The following is a 15,164-nucleotide window of genomic DNA, read 5'->3' as shown; positions in this document are numbered from 1 at the left end:
GGCGTTATGTTTTATGTAGTTTGAGGTACATTGAGCTATCTTTGAAATGTAATTTAATTTAATATCAAACGGCATTTTGATAACATAATGCATGATATGTCGACCATATTACCTCTTCCACTCATCAAGCCAGTCAAACAAGTAATAAATGAGCAAGCTAACATGTGGTCGGTTGGTTCAGTTAGCTTCCAACCGACAATTAGTTACACCTGCCAGTTATTGGGTATATTTATTTAGTTATAGCTAATCTCTATGTAAGGACGAATCCATTTTAATTGAGTGGCATATTAATCTCCGGGTCATCTTTTCACTGGTTACTTGTTGCAGCTTCTGCCACATTACAGATCATGAAGTGAAATATGGAGATATTTGATTAATTTGATTCATTCGGAAATGGAACACAGATAAAAAGTAATCAATTCTGTAACAGATCATTTTTCTAAAACAAAAAATGATTCAAGGGTTTTGCATATTAGGTCAAATGTAAGCTTTTCATGAGGGACTCAGACAAACTCATAGGATTGGATCCAGTGTAACCATTACTGAGAATTTGTCAGGTAGCACAAAAAACCTTAGAATAAACTAAAGAAAACACAACGTGAAACCCTGTTTAGACCACATGAAAGAGAACGATTTATTATCTATTTTCAAATAGATTTTATATAACTGCATTTTGAAAGAAATACCGGGTACGTGTAGGCCCTTCCTGTTGCTGACAGCTCAGAAGTTATGAATGACAATGGGCTCCCTGTGCTGGGTGCAGATGACCTCGTCGATGTAGAGAGAGCTGGCCTTGATCTCGATGTTTTCCTGCAGCTCCAGCTGGCAGCGAACCAGAGCCCTCTGCTCCTCCACTGACTGGACCACGGCCTCACGCAGTCTGGGAGTGCAGAGATAAAGAGATGCCACGTGATGACTTGTCCTAAATGGTTACATCTCGAAACAATACATCAGCCGATATGGGAAGAACGGTAGTAGAAAACAGGAAATCAATTGTTCGTTGAAATCAGTCATAACATCTATGCAATCCGCCCAAACCAGCCGTTAACAACATGGTAGGTACTTTCCACTTCGTGTGTTTATCTACTACTCCTTGAAAACCTTCATTATGCTGTTCTACACACTTTCTTTGCGTTATCGTAATGTGTGAATTCTTCTGATTTGCTGTATTTATATTCTAGATTTCTTGGTCATAGCCTATGTAAACCATCAGCTGAAACAGCTGTGTGTCCAACTTTTTTTTTTTTTTGCCTTGTCCCTTCACATCAGAGGCGAGCGCGCTCTGTCCTTACTTTGTGATGTTTGCAGTGAGCTGCTGGACCTCTGCGAGGAGCTGGGACTGTGCTGAATCGTGACATTGCTCTTTGGCAGGCCTTTGGCAGCGCAAAGCCAGCCGGGCCTGCGCCAAACTCAGAGCCTGCCCATTCTCTGTGATGGCCACTTGGAGATCCTCTCTGACCCTCTGCTGGCTGGCAAACTCAGACAGAATCTAGAGGGGATAGAGGTGTCACACCAGGGTCAACCAGTATTTCGACTCAATGGTAAATTAGTTGGAACATTTATATCAAGCTATTGCTACTATGACACAAAACAGTTCTATACATATTAAAAATAAATAATATGAGCACAGAGAACATATTGAGAACGAAATATACAAATATGCAAACACTTGGAAAGTATACCAATGTAAGATTATCAGATGTCTACATTTTTGGTCACTCTGAAGTTGTTCTTTTTATTAATAATGTTTTGAAGGTTTCGTTGCAAAATAATCCTAAAACTGCGATATTGAGAGTAAGCCCTGAAGATTGTGGACATTCATATTTGCTGAATATTTTGGTTTCAGCAAGGAAATGTGTAACTGCACATTCGCTTAGTTAGTGAGGGGGAATGGACAAGCAGTTTAAATCCTGGGGGGAAAATGGCACTCACTTATTACAAATAAGTATATAAAACCAAAAAAATGAATGTTTATGTTAAGATATAATGCAACTCTAAGCTCTTTATTATTTACTCCCTTTTTATTTCTCTTTTAATGAATTTCTTTCATACTTTTTCTAATTAGTGTTCTAATAGGGTAGAAACCCTATTGAGTTTGTGCCGGATTGTTATTATTATTATTTGTTGTCTTATTCCACGTCTCAGATTGCTGTGAGTTGGAGTTCGCAACAAACTTGAAACTTGGCCCACTAACTGGAAATGATGTGAATTAGCTTCCCAAGAAACAAGACTGCAATCGGCCAGATGGTGGCACTATGATTCACGTTTTAAACCGCGATTTTGGAAAGGCCACGCCCCTCACACGTGACTCCGATTCGCTTGAAATTTGACACACAAGTCCAGCTCAATGTGCTCTACAAAAAAGCCTCAAGAACCCCTAACGTCCACCCAACTACATTTTCCGCAATTTAGAATTTTTTGAAAAACACATTTTTGACATCTCTTGAGAAAAAAGTCAATCACATTATTTCCCAATCTCTCACTTTTATTATAACTAAATCTGCCTCCCATTACCTGACTGTGTTTCCCTTCACGTCACTCGCCCTCTCTCTGCTAAATATACACCAGACTCTCATCTGCCCTACCTTGGCCAGTTGATCCTCCATCTGGCTCTTGACAGACTTGATCTCCTGGACGTTCAGCTGAAAGGCAGCTGTTGTGGCCTGGACCTGCCTCTGCGCGTCAGCGGCCGTCTGCTCCAGGAGAGACTCCACCAGGGCCCGCAGGGACACAGAGTTGGTCTTCTGCTGCTCCGCTTTAGCTATGTTGATGTCTGAGATGTTCTCCCACTGCTCTGGAGTCACTGCCAAGCTGAGAGAGGGAGAGGTTTAAAAACATACGAAGGCCTGGATCTAACAAAACGGCTTTATTCCAGACAAACAGAGAACAGAGAACATGGCTCACCCCGTCTAACTAATCATTTCAAATCATCAAATCATCCTTTTCATAGACATAATCCTGTCTTTATGGAGTAAACTAGAACATGGTCGTTCACCTCGGCAGAACTGTTTTGGTGTTTTTGGACTTCTGCAGGTTGTTGATGGAATGGGTGGTCATTAAGGCACAGGAGTTGTCGATGCAGTGAGCCTCAAATTTCTCTTTCAGATCCTGCTCTAGCTGGTACTTGGCAGATCGGTTCAACCTGGAACACAAAACATGTTTCGTCTTGGTTGTACTGGCAACTCAATCCAGTGATTCGATCTTCCTTCCAGGTTTCAAGACAATAAACGTTAGAACATCCGAAAGGTCATACATATGTCTGAGACCTCCTTTACAGAGTCCATTAATCGTACCTAGTCCGTCTCCCTTACCGTGTCTGCTCAGTGATTTGCTCTTCTACACGTTGCAGAAGGGAAGCCACGCCCTCAATAACCTCCCTCTCCTTCAGCAGCTCTCTGTTCACCTCATCATGCAGCCTCTCTGAGGGGAGACGTTTCATTCTGCAGGCCACAGAAGAAAAAGAACATTATTCGTGTTTTATCCATTATTCTGCTTATCCTTACGGATGCAGCATCTTTCAGGTAAATACTTCGAACGACCCTCTTTCTTTCCCGTGAACACAGATTAGTGTTGTAGCCCTAATTCTGCCTACAAAGATCCCGACCTAAGTTTAGCTTCAACCTATCTTTTAATCCCTCTTTGGTCCTTTTTGGGCAACGTCCTGGTGATAAAGTTGTACATTTTGGGTATACAAATAACAAGGACTGCCTGACCGCATCCTTAGTTTTGGTCTACGGTTTAGGTTTAGCCGGACCTTCAGGTCTTCTGAAGGACCCCCTATTGTAAACAGCATCCTTTGAGGGATCCAACCATTACATTGGTCTGCAGGTTCTGTGTGTTAGCCCTGTAACAGACCGGTGACCTCTCCAGGGTAGAGTTTGCCCCTCACCTGAAGCTTCCTGCGTTAAGCTACTCAACACGAACAACTAAACCTAAAAGACAGGTTAGATGTGAGTAGCACAGGAAGTTTCAGGGGTAACGTGGTAAAATATAATGCATTCTGTGCTTCTGATGGTTCAAGGTCCTCTCTTCTCCATCATTTCCCATTTACCTCTCCTCCTGACAGAGAACAGTGACTCTCAGAGGCTCTTTGCAAGCCTCCAGGGCTTTCACCACTCTGGCTTTCACCCCTATGAGGTCATCAGTCTCCACAATAATCTCCTCCAACTTCAGCTCCAACTCCTTCTTCAGAAACTCGATGTCTCTGACCTGCTGATCTGAACAGCAGAAGAAAATAAAAACACTGCAGTCCACCACTCCGAAGTCTTTGCAACATCCTCCTTAGTGCTAAACACAGAGCAGCTGATTTCTATTCTCCTACTTACCTAGTCGCTTGTTGTCATCATTTTGCATGCGTTTGCTTTCTTTGTCAGTTTCCAAGATCAGCCTCAAGCATTCTGCTCTGAAGAGCTCTGAGTGGTTCCGCATAACCTCAATACTCTCTAGATTGGGTCCAGCACCGTGGTGGGGACTGCGCTCCGGGACAGACATTGTTCTCTACCGGTGGTCCCTCACTGACAGACATAAAGAAGGACATAAATGAAGAAATGTGGCTGCCCTTTAAGGAACACTTCACTACAGTTGGATCGAAAAAGTCTGGGACGTTGAGAAATGGCTGGTTTACACCTGCAACACTGGGCCATGCTTGTTAGGAGACAAATGTATTAACTAAAAGAAGACAAAGTTAGTAGCAATCTCCAGGTAATAAATAGTGAATTCAATTCATGTGACAAGTAGTGTCATTACAAAGAGACAATATGTAATTCAATGTCAAAACATTTGTGTATAGGTCATATTTGGAATTTTCTGATTTTAAGGGAAGTTTTTGTTTTGTTTCCTTCTGACTTGAGAACGTTATGTTGGCTAAGAGTCAGTTATGTAGCGTTAGCTGGCCGGAAGTTTCAATTTCAACAAACCACGGGCCCCACAGTCCTTACAAGATGATTATATTCTCGTGAGAACATGATATTACCTCGATACATGATGGCAAACGTTACCGTTAACACCAAACAAACTGGCAAGCACGTTACGTTGACGTTAAATTAGCGTTAGTTAAGTTGACTTAACGTTAGCTGTTAGCCAGCTGTCTTGGTTTGAAGCTGACATTAGAGGCGTGTTGTTTGTCACTACCGTAACCTTCCCCAGAGAGACACAAGAATCTTTGTCCAAACCTTTACCTTGTTCTGTTGAGAAACTACCGAACTACCAATTTCGACGTCTTCTGCCTCTCGCTCTGGGTCAAATGGGCCAAAACAAATGGTTACTATGGCAACGGATGACACGTCATAGGCGGACACGGTGGGTTTTTCTGGAGCTGCTGTCAATCAATACATCTTTACATTTGACTGTGCTGATGATATTACATTTACAGTCACTGGTTAAAAGCTACTACTGGTTCACCTTGAGCAGGATGGAAAAGATCTAACGTTATCACTGGACACGAAAAAGCAATTCTACTCCTAATGAATCACAATAAAAATAATTACGTTAGAAAACGGAATATATAACTTAATCAATAAAACACACAACAAATGAAGTGAGACTTTAGAGATTTAATACTTACATTTGCAGAGCTATACATTTGTTGGTATTGTTACAGTACATTTTACAGTACATTTCTTTCTATTTGAGAAAATAAGTCACTTTTTAGTTTAAAAAAAAAAGCAACAACAGTGACATAAATTGGCTGATATAACTGATTCCAGCAAGCCAATAAAAATAAAATTCAGTAGAGGAGGTGAAAGTTTAGAACAGCAATATTTAAAATCAAGTGGCCATGAAAACGATGCCATGTTATGATAAATAATCTGGTGAGTATCAGTGATACATATTGTATCAAAATGGAGCAGCATTGTACAGTACACTAAATGTAAAGCTAGAGTCATTTCCGAGGCACTTGCTGAATCCATACTGCTCTAAAAACAAAATATTTATATTCTCTCTCAATACACACCAATAGTAACATCATATAAATACTTATGCATTAACAATAAACAGTGCAACATATCTGTATGTCCTCCATTCCTCTGTGTTACCACAATCAGTTTAAAAAGGGAATGATTCATATTCCAAAAAACAAACAAACAAACAAACAAACTGCAAGGTGCTGATGGGCTACTTCAATCTAAACTGCAAACTTTTCTCGTCTTCCTACAGCAGTCCATTCACAACACTGAGCTGAGATATTCTGTGAGCCCTATGAATGTTTTAAATAACATACAAAACATTTGAAACCATGGAGAGATTCAGCGTACATACTACAGCAATGCTTTTGGTCCCGTAGGACTAATAATTCTCTGCTCATTTCTAAGTAAAGAATGACTTTAAAGCCACCATGTTTTTTGAAGAGAAGAACGTGGAAAGGAAGAAGGGCATAGTCAGATCATCTGTAATCAAAGTAGTTCACCTCAATACATTTGAACTTCTCTTTATTTCTGTCTTAAAAAAGGTTTTATTCAGTTATTATCTACTACTTAACCTCATGTCTGTAGGACCACCAAACAAAAGAAGTACTACTCAAAATCCAGCATAAAATGTCCATAACATTTCTCCAAAAACTGCATCATAGAATGTGTTGTAGAAAAACAGGATTTGTCCCATTTTATCCTTTATTTTCTTCACATACAGTGAATAGTGACTATTGCCTCCTAAAGTTTTGAAGCTCTGATTATCTCCTGAACAAGGACATTTTTACTTTTTTATTTTAAAGCTTTAAGTCAGACTGAAATGAACATATGGAAAATATAGCTAAATGACAATTAATGATACATGATGAATTTCATGTGTAAGCTCCTGTTCCAGCATGACATTGGCTTTGCCATGAGCACTGCAAATTAATCATATATATCCACAGACTGGCCTCAAGGACACCAATCTCTTCACGTTTGAAAGTAAGCAGTGAACATTGACATTGCTTGTTTTCCACTGCAAAATAACTTGTTTCTTATGAACAAATTGATGTGAAAGCAAATGATTTGTTCAATGTGCAATTCCCTTTTCACAATTGTAGCAGTCAGGTGAACTTTCACTGGGTTGTTTTCACCCCTCCAAACAAGCCTAACTAAAATATTCAGTGTTCCAGCTTTTTCTTTCAGCCACCCCAAGCAAGCTGTGAGACCATGTTCAGCATTAATATATGGAGCTCACGCAGATATTTTGATCCGTTAACACAACCTTAAACAGAGAGCGGGCACACTGGACTGACCACACGAAGCTGCAGGCCAGTACGGATCGTGCAACACACTTCACCTTCTATTTCATCAATACGCCTAACCTGTTACCTCCCATTCCCCATTAACCAAACATACAACATTCAATCAAAGCAGTTCATCATATTCTATAATGCTACCTCACACAAGTTTGTTATTTTATTATGCTTTTGGCCAGGACACAAAGCTGGCTCTTCTTTGCTCAATGTAAGTCCAATTTAAATTTGAATTGCGCTCTCAGGAAACTTATACAAGTCAATAAAGGAAGGGTGGTTTCTGTTCTGTATTATTATATTTATCTATAAATGTGACCCTTAAGACCAGTCGTAAAAAAAGTGTATTGACCAGAGAGGTGTGAGTAACTAATAGCCACACTGGTAGCATTAGAGAGGGATGTATAGAAGAATTTAAAAGCCTTGTTGCAGTTCAGCCAATCCAGGCCCAAACACATCCATTTCTCCATCATACCACATCTGTGACTCCTGATAGATCAGTTCCAAAGGTCTTCACTCGCAACGGTCTTGTCAAGTCCGTTGATCTTCTCAGGCACCAAGCCTTCCTCAATGGCAACCTTGGACTCGTGGACCTAAAAGAGACCAGCAGATCACACTTAGGGCTTAGGAACTAAGTTTCAAGTTGTCAAATAGGATGAAAGGGAAATACATTTTTATTAGTAGATTCTTCTTGGTATACAGTGTGTGCTTATTACTCACCTTGAATGGTTCACTAATTCCAATGATGCACTGCAGAGTATTACTGTAGTAGCACAGCACACACTCTCCTCCCCGCACAGGGATTTCCTCTTTACTTACATAGACCTACAAAAACAGAGATGCATTTATATCATGTGTGGGCTTTTTCTCCAGGTAATGAGTCAAAATAGATGTCCAACTCCTCTGTCGTCGAGTTACTACCTGGATGACTTCTTCATTGAAGGCCACTTCGTCGTCTTTGACCCACGTGTAGGTGACGTAGTCCGACACACTGGTGAATCCAACCTGAATTTCATACACATGTTCAAGACTGTCATACTGAAATACCACTTTTAAACTGCCAGTGGTAAACGGCTGTCGTTTGGCTAACCTTATAGAGCCCGATCCAGTCCCACGTACTGGAGGGGAACGGCTGCAGAGGGCTGTAGAGAACCATAGCATCAATGTCTGCGCTCCAGTCGCCCTCTGGCTTCAGACTCACCAGAGGAGTCCCGTACATCTTCCTCAGCTAGACGGGTGGGGAAATAAACTTTTGAACGATTGAAATGATCTTGACTTTTGAATGGAAATGTTGTACAAATGAATCTGTAAATGGAAGAACTTTTGTAGGTTTTTAAAGGATAAATCCAGTTATTACAACTTGGATCTTATTTTGGAAGGTTTGGCCACAGTTTCTATCAGTTATGATAGCTTACCAAGTGAAGGGGTGACACTGCTAAAAAGAAGTCAGACAGGGAAAGAAACAGGCGCAGTCAGACAATCAGATCAGTTTTGATGTATGGATCCCCTCGATTTGTTACTCATTTTAAAATTGTGACCAAGACACATACTTTTACAGTTGAGAAATCAGCTTGTCAGTGCTCTCTGGTGGACAAACTATGTAATGGACACTGTTTTTAAATGACTTCAAACCTAGTTTGCATTTCTGTACGGCAATTTGTTGTAACTTCTTGGCCGAAATATATACCAACACCAATATATCTGCAAAAAAATAATATCAACCTGGCCTAGTTATCGGCCAAGTGTTTCCAGATCTCAGTAATTACTGAGGTGAATATTATCGTAACCAACAGAAACCATGGCCTCCTGATTGGATAAGGCTGGCAAAATTCTACAGTTTTGTTATTGCAAATCCCATGAAAAGACCAAAACCACAAATGCTTTTGTCTGTCTCTCAATACTTTCCGATTTTCAAAAGCCCCCCACAGGATCTCAGCCCATTTATTCCTACTAAAGACATAAATATGTTAAGCTGGAGGCCGGAACCTTTGTCTCCCTCTTCTGGCGTATGCCCACAGGTTTTTCTGTAGCCCAGAGCCATGTAGAGAGAGAGAGTTGTGTCAACTCTGATTAATTACCAAAAATCACAGTTCTGTCTCTCTGTATTTACCATGGATGTATTACATTTACGCAATCTAATTGCCCACCAAGAACTTCCTGGAACTATCTGAAGTCTACGTGAATCACATGATGATCAAGCATTTTGAACTTCCTTGATGCAACTCTGTCTGGCTTTAAAAACAGGTCACAAATATATACTTTAATATAAAAAAGAAAAAGGCAAGGTAACTCCCTTAAATAGATGGGCACTGTAGTTTTTAGCAAAAGTTACTCAAACAGGAGAAAAGAGTGTTTTTGTTGTGGATTGATTCAAATTAAACTACAGTGTGCGTGTTGATGGTAATGAAGAAACATGTCACCCAGGGCAACAATGTGGCGATGTGTGAGTGTGTTTGGGAGCTCTATAGCACAGAGGAATGAGATATATCAGTCTTTGGATACACACACAATACTTAGTTAGTAGGATACATTCATTGTTGGTTTTGGTCTTTTCATGGGATTTGTTCCCATAACAAAACAAGCACTGACAAATGCATGTAATCCAATCAACTGTCAGACAGGAGAGGATAAATGGTGAGCGAGTGAGATAGGAAGTGACATCATTCATCATTCTGGAGAGCACAGCCAGTGCTCCAGCTTCTCACCTCCAGCGTGAAGACGCCGATGACAGGCTTGTGGTCACTGACGCTGTACTCCATGTTGCTGGTGTACAAGTTCTGCCTGATCTTCAGCGGGTACTCCTCATCCTCTTCCAGCTGCCTGACCTTCTTCACATCCAGTCCAACCCCGCCTTCATCTTGCTCGTCAGGGGGCGGGGCTTTGGGTTGCAGCCGCCACAGAATCCTGTCGGTCCAGGCGGGTTTCCGCTTCTTACCGCTGGACGGGTGGTTACAGGTGATGAACGGACAGAGAGCAGAAAGGCGGGCTTTAGTTAGGAGACAAAGTCAACTCTTCATAGCAACAATCAAGGATGTTGTGACGTGACTGGGTGATGGACGAAAAATAATGACACGAAACAAGGTACAGTATCTATTCCTCTGATGATGGCGTATGAAAGCATTTTGCAGTTTTCACAAGCCCCTCTGCAAACACCAGGCCTCCATAACATACATATTTCAGTAGTGGCTGTGCTCTGACTAGCCTGATAATTAGACCAAACCATTTTGTTTCACTTCATTATTCCATCTGACATCATGTTCATGTTGTCTGATTTCTGTTTGGGACGGGAGGTAGTGAGTGATGAATATGTCCCGCTGACTCCATTTTCCGCTAACATGGAAGGTGCAAGTATTGTGGGCCTCAGTGCACCAGCATATGCATCCAGCACAACAGGTAAAGGTTCAGTTTGTTACCACATTCCATCATAAAAGCTGCTATTTTGTGCCATGGAGTTAAATAGACACCATTGAAATGACACAGCGGTTTAGCAGAGCTGAAGAAGCACACCATGGCTTCATGTTGGGAATGATGTACACTTTTTTATGCTGACTCTGAGTCTGCCTCTCTCACTCTTTCAGTCAACCTCTCCCTCACAGGTGGAAACAAACTTGAATTCGTCTCCATCTGTGTCGTTTGCCTTTTCTTCATTGATCTCACATGTCCCATTAGAGAGACCAGCTGTTGGCCATCATGGCTCCTGGTAGCAGAGCCTCTCATTCACGTTAAAAGGTCAGACATGGATATTTTTCAAGGCTGACGCTGTTTTTGGAGGACTAGAGCAGATTAATACTCATTAATAGCGAGGCACTGTCCATTTTCACTTCCCCCCACATTTTCAGTGGTGACTAATACATTACTACCCTTACTTCAAGCATTCATAAAATTCTGTAAAATGTAATCATAAAATGAAGTCAATGCACATTTTTACAGAACATTACATTAGCTGTTGTAAACAGGGTGACATCCAGTTATAATCCAACACACACATATTGAATTATCCACGGTCATAGCGCTTGTGTTACTAAAACATCTATTTCTGGCCATGCATGTTAGCTGTTAGCAGCTGTTCTGGGACCCAGAGAGGTTTACTCACTGGCTTTTATACAAACAAGCTCTGAAAGCAGTAGGATGGCATTACACACTGTAGGTTAAATGTAGGTTAATAAGGACTACCGATATTTTGCCAGTTAAAGGTACCCGGTGGAGTTTTTTTGTAAACAAAGAGTTGTATCTACATTAAGTGTTTCTCATCCTTAACAAATGCGTTGAATGCCTTTTCTTCCTCATAAAACATTTGTAAAGTCAATTTTTAAATATTTCAAAATCTGCATTGTTTACATCAATGTTTTCGAGCTAAAATTCCCTACATTTTGTTGTCCCACCACTATGTTTCTTGGTGCACTACCTCCACCAGCTGTCTATCAGGAGAACAACATGATAGACATGTTAGGAATATGCATCTCGCCTGGGATCCGCTCATAAAAACATTGCTCCATGGTGCCACTAGTGGTCAAAAACTCCACATTGTACCTTTAACAGCAACAGGTCTGTGAGCTCAGACATCATCTGTAAAATAAACAAGCACTTCAGTCTTTTCTTCGCAAAGACAATCTGACATTTGTCTTGAAAAGACTGTTAGTTCCACCTGCTTGTTTGTTAAATTTGCAGTATGTTACAGATGAGGATAACCTTCCTTAAGCCTTTGAAAAGTGGTGAAGACTTAAAGTTATTATACTGCATAAAACAGAGGATACTACTTACAGCATCTTGTTAAAAGTAGCATGTGCGTACATACGCACATACTGAGGTGCAGTTAGGTGGATTAAAAAAGGGGTGACATGATATATTAAAGGAAGATGAGGACCCAAATGTGTTTTGAACTCTTACTTAAAGCCAAACCATGTCCTGTAGAGCCTGTGAAGTCGAAAAGAGGTGTAGATAAAATATATATAAATTAATATTTTAAGAGGCAAGTATTAGAAATAAAAAAAATTTAATTTAAAAAGTATCATTATGATGAATTAGGATTGGTTATGATGATGATTTTTTGTGTGTTACTCGGAAACAGTTACCTGCTGTCGTAAGTATCAGAGTTTAAGTCAAACTTGTACGTGGGTTGAAAGTCAAGAGGTCCTTCCTCAAACTCCTGGAGCATCTGTTCTTTCTTCTTCATCATAGTCAACTGAGAATGACAGCACACACATTTCATGACCTGTATGATATTCATTCATATGAGCAGGAGTTAATCATGCTGTAAGCAGCTGTGTGATTCTTTAAGTGTCAAACCTGGTCTTTGCTCCACAGCAGGTTGTAGGTTTGATTGTTGATACAGGAGCGAACAAAGTGCATGCCGTGGTCCTGGATTCGGAAGTTGAGATCTCCAAACCAGAACACCAGCCTGGACCAAGAGAGGGGCAGAGGAGGGAGGAAAGACCCCAAGAGAAAGCAGGTTGATGAATAAAGAAATTAGAAATGTTGAAGAATGAAAGAAAACGAATGTGTGACTGTGCAGATTTTATACTAGCAGAAAACTGACCTGGTGCAGATACAGTGAGATGAAGGAAGCTTCAAGATCTCCTTTAAGATCTGTCATATTTTTAAAACATCTGTTTGGGTAAACTGGGGTTTGTATTCTGTGTATCTGCTCACCTGTGGTCAACAATTCTTGGAGCCTTTTTACAGTCAAAGGTCTGCGTGTCCATGATGTACTCAAACTCGTCCACTCTCTCTGTGGCATATTTCATGTGAGCAGCCAAGTGACAGTTGAGGAAACAGAGCATGTGGCCATAGAAAGACAGACGGACAGACACGCCACCTTTGTTACCCTGAGGCCCAAGAGAGATAAGAAACAGAGGAACCGCAAGTTCTGTTAAACTATTCTCCACTATTCATCCCTTTTTTTAGCTGTGTGAGAGAGACATCAGTGATGTGTTGGGGAGTACTACTGCATATGTGAAAAAAAGTAGTATAAAGCCTTTACTGTCTCCAGACGGAGCTGTGTGAAGTCTTTTGGGGCTGAAGTCTAACGATGAATGAAAGTAATCTGGGGGTGTGGAGTTAGCTCAGAGTGAGTTTACCAGACCTCTGTAGACCGCTCCTCATCTCAGATTCAGGCTAGAGTCTCGGTTGAGTTGCATTGTGGGTAATGTAGGTGCCAGGTCAATTTGATCTTTTTTTTTTTTTTTACTGCCCACCATGAGTCACTCTTTTAACGTGTGTGTGTGTGTGTGTGTATTTCTCACCCAGTAACCAAAAACACCTGTGCGAGTGTAGGTGGCCTGGATGTCTCTGATGAAAGGGACGTGTTCCAGTTTTGAGAAGAAGAGCAGCAGCAGACCCTGCATCCTGATGGATGACACCTGAAACGCACACAAAGTAATTACAGCACAGCATAATACTGTAATTAACAGCCATTGAAGACTTTGTTGTGTTTATCTGTGGAAATTGGCGTCACCACTTATGTGTGTGCACGTGTATGAGGGTGTTTTGAGCAAATGTGTACCTTGACATATTGCCGTGGTGCCAAGGTGGACATAAACACTTGACTCCATGGGTCATCGAATACAATGTCTGACACAAATCTCAATGGCCTCGAGTACACCTCCTGCAAGCTAACGCACAAACACACATAGTCTTAAATGTCTGGCCCAGTTACAGAAACAAATTACTGACCCCACCAATCAATTCACATTCTCTGCACCACCTACCCGATGACGTAGATGTCTGGGCTCTTTGGGGAGTTCACGTGAAGAAGTGAGGCCACGTCATCTGGAGGATCAGCTGTGGCCACGTTCCACGTCACCATGTGTAGCCTGCAGGCACAGAAGATGGAAAAATAGTCATTTGAGCAGCACTTGCACCCAGAAATATACATACTGCATCAATAATAATCCGACAATGTTTAGAACGGAATAAGCTATCAGGTATGACTTTTAAAATAAACTTTATCACCTTACAATTGAAAAACATCGAGCTGCATCATATCACAAAATAAAACAGAACTATGCTTTGAGCTTAATAATCGCTAAGCTTCAGTCAGCGTGGCAAAAACCAAAGACGAGCACATAATCTGAGTGTAAAAGCTGTTAGAGTAAAAGCACTGTGCTTCCACCACAAGCAGGTCAGGCGCCTACAGTTAACACATAATGAGAGCAGTCATCCTTACACCCAAACTCGCAACATCCATAATGTTTAATTTTCTGTGCTTAGCCATGACAGTAAAATGTTGTTGGCCAGTGATAAAGCAGTTCACTGAGCCCTAGGGAGATAAATCCATGAAGCACTTTAAAGAGAAAAGCAAAAAGAGAAAAGAGTAAAGAATTGAATAAAATGGAGGAACATTATTCCGGTGCAAAAATGCAAACTCTTTAGCTTCAAAACACAGAAACGACAAGCGAAGAGGTGACGTTTGCTCTCCACCTGAAACTGTTCTTTTTCGGCTTGTTGGCCCTCTTGCCACAGATGAGGAAGGCGTTATCCAGGGTCTTGACCACTTTCTCGTGCAGCTCGTTTTTGGGGTCCAAGTCATCCATGCAGGTCATCAGCTGGTTGAGCCGATGACGCAGAACCAGTTTGCTTCCTGTCGACTGCGTGGCATCACTGGAAAGGCTGTCAGAGCGGACGCGCCCTGTGGTGCCTAACAGCCGACTGATTTCATCCATTCTGGCTCAAAGTGTTAAGTGCAGCAAGGTCGGCTGTTGTCTCGAAAGCCCGAGTGTTGGAGTTACAAAATATGAATGCAGAAAGTATTTCCGACAGGACCAAAAATTGTTGCCAGTGTACTTTTAAAAAAAATCCAAAATTTGACAATTTTAAGTATGTTTAGATTGCATGAAGAAAGCCGAATGAGCAGTCCGAAGCTTTGGTTGCTTCTGTAGAATCAAACCACTGAGTGAAATGAAGAAAGTCCTGGCTCAAGGATTTGGGTGTTCCAGAGTTGGACTGAGTAATTAGGGAATTGGTT

The 15,164-nt window shown here is 41.2% G+C and overlaps 2 protein-coding genes across 2 annotated transcripts; both read right to left on the bottom strand.

The window, feature by feature from the left end:
* Positions 1-609: 609 nt before the first annotated feature.
* Positions 610-5,221, bottom strand: tekt1 (tektin 1). The gene is made up of 8 exons (XM_070906416.1): positions 5,178-5,221; positions 4,326-4,514; positions 4,052-4,217; positions 3,312-3,440; positions 2,996-3,142; positions 2,586-2,811; positions 1,293-1,489; positions 610-880 (listed from the first exon to the last, which is right to left on the bottom strand). The coding sequence occupies exons 2-8, from the start codon at positions 4,489-4,491 to the stop codon at positions 721-723; spliced, it is 1,191 nt and encodes a 396-aa protein (XP_070762517.1). The 5' UTR covers positions 4,492-4,514; positions 5,178-5,221; the 3' UTR covers positions 610-720.
* A 316-nt stretch (positions 5,222-5,537) lies between these two features.
* On the bottom strand, positions 5,538-14,862 carry LOC139285229 (inositol polyphosphate 5-phosphatase K-like). The gene is made up of 12 exons (XM_070905742.1): positions 14,621-14,862; positions 13,909-14,013; positions 13,704-13,812; positions 13,444-13,560; positions 12,851-13,026; positions 12,488-12,599; positions 12,274-12,383; positions 9,907-10,138; positions 8,292-8,429; positions 8,123-8,206; positions 7,922-8,026; positions 5,538-7,794 (listed from the first exon to the last, which is right to left on the bottom strand). Exons 1-12 carry the CDS (start codon positions 14,860-14,862, stop codon positions 7,699-7,701), a joined length of 1,626 nt encoding a protein of 541 aa, XP_070761843.1. The 3' UTR covers positions 5,538-7,698.
* Between the last annotated feature and the right edge of the window lie 302 nt (positions 14,863-15,164).

Source organism: Enoplosus armatus, chromosome 5, assembly GCF_043641665.1.
Source record: "Enoplosus armatus isolate fEnoArm2 chromosome 5, fEnoArm2.hap1, whole genome shotgun sequence".
Classification (NCBI taxonomy): domain Eukaryota; kingdom Metazoa; phylum Chordata; class Actinopteri; order Centrarchiformes; family Enoplosidae; genus Enoplosus; species Enoplosus armatus.
The sequence above is the reverse complement of the archived record's forward strand: the minus strand, read 5'-3'. Positions and strand labels throughout refer to the sequence as shown.

Coding starts and splice junctions, on each gene's coding strand:
- tekt1 (XM_070906416.1), bottom strand. CDS start 4,491: ATGTCTGTCCCGGAGCGCAGTCCCCACCACGGTGCTGGACCCAATCTA. Junction 4,218..4,325: donor TGATGACAACAAGCGACTAG/GTAAGTAGGAGA, acceptor TCTGCTGTTCAG/ATCAGCAGGTCAGAGACATC. Junction 881..1,292: donor CTCACTGCAAACATCACAAA/GTAAGGACAGAG, acceptor CTGCACTCCCAG/ACTGCGTGAGGCCGTGGTCC.
- LOC139285229 (XM_070905742.1), bottom strand. CDS start 14,862: ATGGATGAAATCAGTCGGCTGTTAGGCACCACAGGGCGCGTCCGCTCT. Junction 10,139..12,273: donor TCTGATACTTACGACAGCAG/GTAACTGTTTCC, acceptor CCACCCGTCCAG/CGGTAAGAAGCGGAAACCCG. Junction 8,207..8,291: donor ACTGGATCGGGCTCTATAAG/GTTAGCCAAACG, acceptor TATGAAATTCAG/GTTGGATTCACCAGTGTGTC.